Genomic DNA, 8,558 nt, shown 5'->3' with positions numbered 1-8,558 from the left:
TGCCTGATGATACATTAGTCAGGGCAGGAAAAGCCAGAACTTAGAAACAAACCCTGAAATCTCAGCATCTTAACAAAAAAGCTTATTTTCTATTCATGCGAAGTTCACAAGGCTGGCAGAGGATACGCTCCGACCAGTGATTCAGAGACCCCGGCGCCCTCCACCTCAGAGCCGCCGTCTGAACCCACGAGGACGCCGCGGCCACCGGCGAGAGGCCGGTCCGGGACCCCCGCGCCCGCGCCCTCGCCTGCACCCCAGCCCGGAAGTGACTAGCTCACTTCCTCGCGGCTAGCTCATTGGCCAGAACTGTCACGTGGTCTCAGCCCACCCGCAAGGGACGCTGGGAAATATGGGGGACGAAGGTGGAGTGTTGGGCAAGCGCTGAGGCTGCGCGGTCAGATGCGAGAGACCTCGGACTTTTGAGGAGAGGGGAAGAATGCGTGGAGGTGGCCTGGAGCCCCAGCGGGAGCCCCGGCGTTTGAGGACTGAGGGAGAGCGGGGTCCTGGAGGGTAAGGCAGCCACGGCTCCGCGCAGGCGCCACGTGGAGGCCGGAGAGCGTCTTGCGTGGATACTGATAACTGCGTTCCACGGGGTCGGGCGGCCCAGTGGCTGAGTCACGGTGACCCGGCGGAGACCAGAGCCAGGGTCTTCCCTCCCAGCTCCGCTCCCTGCTTTCCCAAGGGCCCCCGCAGAAGGGACAGTGTTTACCAGGGAGAGGTCTGCCGCCCCCCCGCCCCCAGAACCGTGCCTCCCTGATTTCCCGGGTTGACCAGGACGGTGGTGAGGAGGGTCTTTCCCGGGTCTCCCAGATCCTGACGAACTTCTTGACCCCTGGGCCTCGGTTTCCTCCGAGATCAAACATGGCCTGTTTGATCTGCAGGCCCGGACACCACACTGTGGCAGAGTGCAGGGCTGGCAGGCTCCCCCGACTTGTCCTGCTCCCTGAGAACCCCCACCACTCTCCACCCTCTTCCCCTGCCCCACCATCTTAACAGAGCCTCCTCTGGTCAGAGACTACCCAGACTGGGAATGCCAAAGGCCCTGATTTGCATACACAAGCTCCTCCCCCACCTCTTGGTGTGTGCACAGTCGCCATAGCAACATGCCCCCAAGACTCTTTTTTGCAGTCACCTCCCCTTACTGTACTGCTGGAATGCTGGCTCCCTACCCAGGCTCCCAGGGCTCAGAGCTCAATCCCTCATTTTACGGATAAAGAAACTGAGGCCCAGAGAGGGAAAGCAAGTTGCCCGAGATTGCACTGTGAGTTAGCAGCAGAGCCTTATGCAGATTCCAGGTCTCCCCATTCCAACTCTAGGATGCCTGTCACCCTGAGCGGGTGGTGGGGGTCCCCTCCCCACCCAGTCACCAGTATGATATATTCAGGCTCACCTCAGGTCTCTGGAGAAGACATTGGGCAGCTACAATGAAGAAATGATCACTGGACTTTGGGCAGAGAATCAGAGATAGCCCTGACTAAATGCTGTCAGGCCCTGATAGCACTGGGGATTGTGGAGGTGGGGGCGCAGCTAAGTAGGTCCCTCTGGGTCTCCAGCCCCTCTCTCCACCCCCTAACTCCTTCATTCCACAAATATTATATGCCTGTTATGTGTCAGGTACTGTGCTAGGCCCTGGGGTTCAACTGTGATCACGCTGACCAAAACTCCCTGCCCTGGTGGGCTGACACTCCTGGGGGAGGTTGGAGATGATGAACAAAGTACGTGAACATAATACAATGTTGGGTTGATGTGGGTTCAGAAATACAATGTTGGGTTAATGTAGGCTCAGAAAGTGGTGAAGGGATCACTTGCTGCTTGAGTTAAGGTAACCTGCATGTTCTTTCACAGCTTACCTGTCCCTTATTCTATGCCTCAGGGCAGCCGGTGTCCTGACACTTGACTCCAAGATGATTGCCAACCAACTGATGTGTTTTGGGCAAACACACCTTGGCCCATGAGTCTGAGGCTTTACCAATAGAATTTTCAGTGGCATAGGGGGCAGTTGGGAAGATGTTTGGGGTGAGTGGGCTCCCCGATGTGGGCAACTGCCTTTCCTGTTCCTAGCATGGCCTGTAGATTCACAGTCAGATTTCAGAGGCCCCCAAAAGATTGCTTGCCTGCCACCACTCACCAGCATCAAAATACTGACTTTAGCGGAGTTCCTGGTGTGGAAAACAGCCCTTCACCTCATAGTGAGAAAGAACAGCAAGTCACAAGTGCCCCTGAGAGCAGATTCCAGATACCAGGCTCTGTTAGCAGACCCTTTCCTGGGAGGGAGTTTTATCTCACTTTCTGCAGAAATTTTCAAACATGTAACAGGAGAGTAGTACAAAGCACTCCCAGGTGCCTATGTGCAGCTCAGGAAACATCAACTCCTGGCCACTCTGGTTTTAGCCTGATCCCCTTCCTGCCCACTGGAATGCTCTGAAGCAAACTGGGGCTGCTATTATAAGGAAAGGAGGGGGAGATCAGGAAGGCCCTCCCAACCAAACTGGGAAGAGGAGGACCCCAGAAGTGCAATCCAGGCAAGCCAACAAGGAGGCAGTCTTGGTGGGATGCCTGGGTGGCTCAGTGGTTGAGCGTCTGCCTTTGGCTCAGGGCGTGATCCTGGAGTCCCGGGATCGAGTCCCACATCAGGCTCCCTGCACGGAGCCTGCTTCTCCCTCTGCCTATGTCTGTCTCTCATGAATAAATAAATTAAATATTAAAAAAAAAAAAAAAGGTGGCAATCTTGGGCAGGGAGTACCAGGGTGGACCTTGAAGCTGAGGAAACCCAGGGGTAGCTGCATCCAGAACAGGGGCTCCTGGTTCTGCCAATGGGGTAAAGGAGCCTGGCTGCGAGCACCAAGCCCCATTTCCTGCCCCAGTTTCACCTCTTTGTTTTCTTTCCCTCTTCTTCCCCCTCCCTCGCCCCCCCCCCCCCCGCAATAAAAACATAATTACGGGCTTTAAAAAAAAAAAAAAAGGCAAATTATGGTGACATGCTTTAATTATCTGCCGAGCAATGGTGGGCTGAATTACACAGGCAGGGCCTTGGAGGTTACCTAAAAATAAAGCAAGAAGCCTCATTAAATGCTAATTGCCACTTTTGCCAACTGAAGTGAGATTTGGGCACCATGTGCCATTCAGTGCCAGTCTGTCTGCAGCGAGGTCCAAGGCCTGGGAAGCTCAGAGTGCCAGGGCCAAGCCTGGCTGGGCACCCAGGGCAGTGTAGGGCAGGTACTAGGGACAGAGAGAAGTTCTCGATGCCAGGGAGAGTGCCCCAATCTCCCCAGGATGTTGAGTGGGGAGATGGAAATCCAGGCTGGGAGGAGGAAGCCTCAGGCCTCAGAGCATCCAAGAGAAAGGGCCCACGGCCTGTCCTCTGCCTAGAGAGGAGCCACAGAGCCTCCTGGAAGTTGAGCATCTTCCTGTGGGCTCCTGACGATTGCTCCTCGGACCTGGAGGCCGAGATGGTGTGGGGGCACCTGGCATGGTGCTAACAGGCCACTTTCTGGTCCCCTTTGTCTCTGCCTCTGGGGCTTGAGAAAGCAGGATAGAAAAGCAGGTTTTGAGACATTGGAACCCCCCCCCCCCATGAGCTGGAAGAGACCCAAGCTGGTATATCACCCCTCAAGCTAATACCCCAGGGAACTAGGAGTTCCATGAAGGTGTGTCCTGTGTGCCCCACTGACTCGGTAGCTTGGTGGCCTCCTGCCCGGGGCTGGTAGCAGCCCAGTCTTGGCTTTGGGCCCCAAAAACTCTTTAGTGGGCATTGTTCCCTCTTGGCTGCAGAAACCCCAAAGTCTGGTACCACATCTGTCCCATTCAGTACTGTGTACCTGGGGCCTGGCCTGCAGTAGGTACTTAATACCTGTTGAACGGATGGCTAAACGTGAGGTCTGACACGGTGGCCAATTTGTCTAGTTTTTCCAGGACTTTCCTGATTTTAGCACTGAAGGTCTGGCATCCCAGGAACTCTGCTACCCATCCCCAAACCCTAGTCCCTTGATGACCCTAGGCCTGAATGCCACCTCCTCCCACCCCCCAAACACACTTCCACCATACACATTGGCCTTCTTACACTCAGTTTGAAGTAGTGGTCCTCAACCTTGGGCTTGCAGGGACCTGGAAGGCCTATAAGATAGAGTGCAGACAGCGCCCCCAAAGCTTCCAATTCAGCAGGTCTGGGGCAGGGCCCATAATTTGCTTTTCTAACAAGTTCCCAGAGATGCTGATTCTGATTTAAAGAAATAGTTCTGGTGTTAGAACAGCTTGAAAGCCACTGATTTACCTGGCCTGCTGCATGGCCCACACCTAGGGAGCTTGTAAAAGGTGTTGTCCCCAGCCCACCCCCAAAGGAGACTGCAGCCCTGGGTAGCCACCACAACTACCTCTGGGTCTCTCCCAGGGAGCCTGAGGAGACCGGATCATCCCTCATACAGAACAAAGGTCTCTGGGGGGCACCAGCCCTCTCTCCAAGGAGCCTGGAGCCCTGCAACCCCACCTCCCCACCCCCAGCTATCTCACTGAAGTATAAAATTCTGAAGGCCCTACTCATCTGTCTACCTCTCCTAGGTGTCCCGCATGAGCCCGGGGGATTAATAGCAGGGCATAGGAAGTAAAGGGGAGCAGCCATGGGTCTTCCCCACCCATGCATCAGAATAGGTCCCACCCAGGCCTCCCAGTGGGATCCCAGCCCTGGCTTCACTGGCCAGGCCTTCTGGGTGATGGGTGGCACCCACCCTCCCACACTGCTATAGCAGGTCTGACTCCCAGAAGTCCTGGGGAGACTGGTCCCTCCCCTCTCCCTACCTCAGACCCATGGAGCCTGCACACCTCTCTCTACCCCCCTGACATAGCCACTTAGGGTTCACACCCCACCCTCGGCTCCCCGCTTAACCCACCCTATTCCCATAATTATGTTACTTTGGGATAGTCAGCATTTCTGGGTGGTGGGAATATACTGGGGGCCGTTGTCTCTCCCATCAGACTGGAAGCTCCGTGAGGGAGAGGCTGTGTTTCTCCCCTTAGGGCAGTCCTTGAAGGTGGGGCTGTGTCTGCTCCATCTGACTGGCACCCCCTTGAGGGCAGGGCCTGTGTGCTTCCTTCCCTCTCTTCCTACCCCTTTCTTATAGTCCCAGGCAGGCTGGATGAGGCCAAGGCTCAGGAATGCCTCTCCCAGCTCTAGGTGCTGAGGGGAGCAGAGGAAGCAGCACCCTCCCTGGAAAGGGTGATTCTCCCTGCCGGAGCCTAGAATAAGGGCTCCACGGATGTGGGGAGGGCCCCTAGGAAAGTCCTGGGCTGAGCAGCAAACCCTGCGCCTAGCTTTGGGCCTCAGCAGGGCAATCACCTTGAGGGGAAACAGACCAGAGAGGGGACAAGGTGCCCAGGCTGAGGATGCCACACTCCCCTTCTCCATCCGAGCCACCCCCCAGGGCGCACGTGCTGCCCTGTGAGCTCCTGGCAAACACCCCTGGTCTGACAACCTAGTTTTGCCTGACTGGGCTGGAGCACCGGCTACAATATATTCTGGGGTGTAGTCTTAGGAACCGTCCTGCGAAAGCAAGACCAACAGTGAGAAACAGGCTCTTCCCCCCTCCTTCCCTTACAAATACTGACTGAGCTGAACGCAGCTGCTCTACACACACACACACACAGTCTCACAGACCCTCCAGGGGAACAGATTTCCTGAGCAGAGGTGCATGCGACACCCATCCTCCCCCAGGAGTACGATGGGCTCAGCCAGGGGCACTACCAGAGGCACAATCCAGTGCACCAGCCTCACCTCTACACACTCCCCCACACCCAGTCCCAGCCCCCCACACACACACACACCCGCACTTCAGTCAGCTGGCCTAGGAGGTGGGCAGGATTGAGGGGCTGGGGGTGGGGGCGCCAGGAAGGGGCGGGCCAGGAAGCCTGGGCTTCAGCTGCTGCCTGTGGCCTCATTGTGTCACCGGCTCTGTAATTTACCCCTGGCAGGGCCCAGCCCCTCCACTGCTTCCCCTTCCCCACCTCCCAACCAGCCAAGGACGCCAGCTGCTGTGAATGCGCACTGGCACACTTGCCGCCGGCCAGTGACAGCCATCCTCACGATGTGGGTGCAGTGTGGACAAGCCCCCCTCCGTTGGGCCTAAACAGACATTCACGCTACACAGACAAGCACACCTATGGAGGTGCCAGGAGCAGACATGCAGCCAAAATAGACACCCACACCTGTGTCACACCCCTGGCTCACATGGACACACGCCACACTCCAGGCTTCAGGACAGACACACATTGTCTCAGCACCTGTAACCTGGGGACAGGACAGGCAGCAGGGGAGGGCTGTGGGTGCTGGGAGCCCTGGAAGCCAATTTCTCAAGAGGAGAGGCTCAGGTTAGAGGCTGGGGGTCCAAGTCCCGTTGTGAGGAGTGAGAGGGGAGAGGCAGGGCAGAAATGGTACCTTCCTCAAGGGCTGCAGGGCAGGGGACAGGAATAGAACACCCCCCTTACTTAGGGAACCACCAGGGGCAGATTTCTGGAATCTGTTGCAAAGCCCTGGTCCCTCCCTGCCCGGGGCCTCTCCATGCTCCCACTCCCTGCCAGCCCCAGAGGCAGCCTCTACCATCCCAAAGCCCTAGGTCTCCATCACCCACTTTCTCCTTGCCTCCAATTCTAGGCTCTCCTGCTGAAGGTTGAGACAGGGGTCCCCCTGCAGCACCCCCAGTGGATGTGGAGCCAGGGTGCAAAACCATGTGTTTATTTTTATTAGAAATGTTCTTGGTATAAAAACAATCATGCGCTACACATTGTCATCAATAACCATCACCAGACACCCAGGCACTGAACTCCATGTCATCAGCAGGAGGGGCAGGCGGGCAGGCGGGCAGGACTCACGGCAGACAGGCGAGGGCAGGCGGGCAGGCTGCGGGCCACAGGGACATACACAAAGGCCACCGGGAGGACGCGGCACTTCGCAACACACTCGAGATTTTTGTTTTGGCTTTTTTGTGTTTTTAAATTTTTTTCCTTTTTTTTCTCTTTCGCCACAAGTAAGAGTTGGTGAATTGGAAGACAGTGGCAGGGGAGAGAGCAAAGGCTGGATGTAATGAAGGCGAGGAGGGGGCCGAGGACAGGAAAGAAAAATGCACGAGAGACCCAGGTAGAGCACAAGAGAAAAAACTGGAGAGGCCTGGAGACGGAGGATGCACAAGGGAGACGGGGCAGAGGCAGAAAGGAAAGAAGATAGGGAAAAGCAGAGCACACAAACAGGTGGAGACACAGAGAGGAAAGGCAGTGATAAAGACAGGGATGGAGACAGACTGGGACGGTCACCAGTGGAATAGGCAGAGACAAAGGGAGGGTGAGAAAACCAGCACTGGGGCCCACTCAGTCGGAGCCCCTGTGATCTGGGGCTGGGCGGGGCCGTGGTCCAAGATGCAGGCTCTTGGGGTGGCCTGAAGCTGCCCTGGCCCCTTGTCCTCCTCCTGTCACCTGACCAGCTTGCCCAGGCTGCCCAGCAGCGACCGCTGGGGGCTCTGCTGTCCTCAGCACCAAGCCACGTCCGTGGGCGCTCACGGGCAGGCAAGACATCAGCTGGGCCCCTGGGAGTGGCCCTGGCCCGACGTGTCAGCCACAAGGGTCGCGGGTCCTCCTCCTCTTGTTCGGCTCTGGCGGCCTAGCTAGATTGCATGGTTGGTGTAGGTGACGTAGGTCTGTTTGGTGGCCAGTGCTGGAAGGAGAGAGACCGGGGGTACCCAGGTATCAGGGGCTGGCTTCTTCAAACACCCCCTTCCACACGGGCACTGCCCTGCCCATGGCATCAAGTCCAGATCCCAAAAGCAAGCAGTTCACAGCCCCTCAAACTGCATGGTGGCCCCCCACCCATCCCATTGCTTCCCCCTGCTGCCCTCCTCCCACCCTGGGTCCCCACCCCCAGCACCAAGTTCCCCCATCCCTGGACTCACCCAGTCTCTGAACATCCTTCCCACCTCCACACCTTTGCTGGGGCTTTAGTTGGAACATCCCCCCTTTGAGGATTCCCTCTCAACCCCGCTGCAATGGTTGGGTCCCCCAAAACCCAACCCCCAGTGAAGCCCCTGCCACCTCCCAACTCCACCACACTCGAGGAGAATCATTTTTATTTGATATATATAGCCTTAAGGTATTATCAACAGAAGTTTTTCAGGTCAACAGCACACATTCTGGAAGAGCACATGCGAAGAACAGACATGATACGTGGCCTGGCAGCCTAGGGGAAGGGAGTGGCCAGCTGGGACAGAGGGAATGAATGATGGAACCAGAGTGGCGGGCCTTGCGAGGCTAGACACCAACTAGCTGACCAGCCGGGCCCTCTAACTCAGCCTCCACCCCTCACTCAAGGAAGGCGGAAGGCCTCCAGGTTCCATCAGGCCTCAGTGTGGCCACCCTTCCCATTTCTGAGTGCCCCTGTCTCCCCCCAGCCTTGAGTCTCCCCTCTCTGCAGCCATCGGCTCTGGCCCTCACTCAGCCACCACTGGGACCAGGGCTGCATGTCTGGGTACCCCTTGTTTCCCGGCCCCTGCCCCCTGGGGCCCTCCTCCTCCCACCCCCACAGC

At 57.1% G+C, this 8,558-nt stretch overlaps 1 protein-coding gene across 2 annotated transcripts in view; it reads right to left on the bottom strand.

The window, feature by feature from the left end:
* Positions 1–6,626: 6,626 nt before the first annotated feature.
* The window catches only part of GRM4 (glutamate metabotropic receptor 4), a 113,930-nt gene continuing 111,998 nt past the window's right edge, over positions 6,627–8,558 (bottom strand). Inside the window, exon 13 of one of the 2 annotated variants that reach the window (XM_041772248.1) lies at positions 6,627–7,693. In XM_041772248.1, coding sequence (XP_041628182.1) covers positions 7,644–7,693 — 50 coding nt within the window. In that variant the 3' untranslated portion in view covers positions 6,627–7,643. The remainder of the gene's footprint in view (positions 7,694–8,558) is intronic. The other variant, XM_041772243.1, reaches the window with a different exon arrangement.

Source organism: Vulpes lagopus, chromosome 1, assembly GCF_018345385.1.
Source record: "Vulpes lagopus strain Blue_001 chromosome 1, ASM1834538v1, whole genome shotgun sequence".
In the NCBI taxonomy this organism is placed as follows: Eukaryota; Metazoa; Chordata; class Mammalia; order Carnivora; family Canidae; genus Vulpes; species Vulpes lagopus.
The sequence above is the reverse complement of the archived record's forward strand: the minus strand, read 5'-3'. Positions and strand labels throughout refer to the sequence as shown.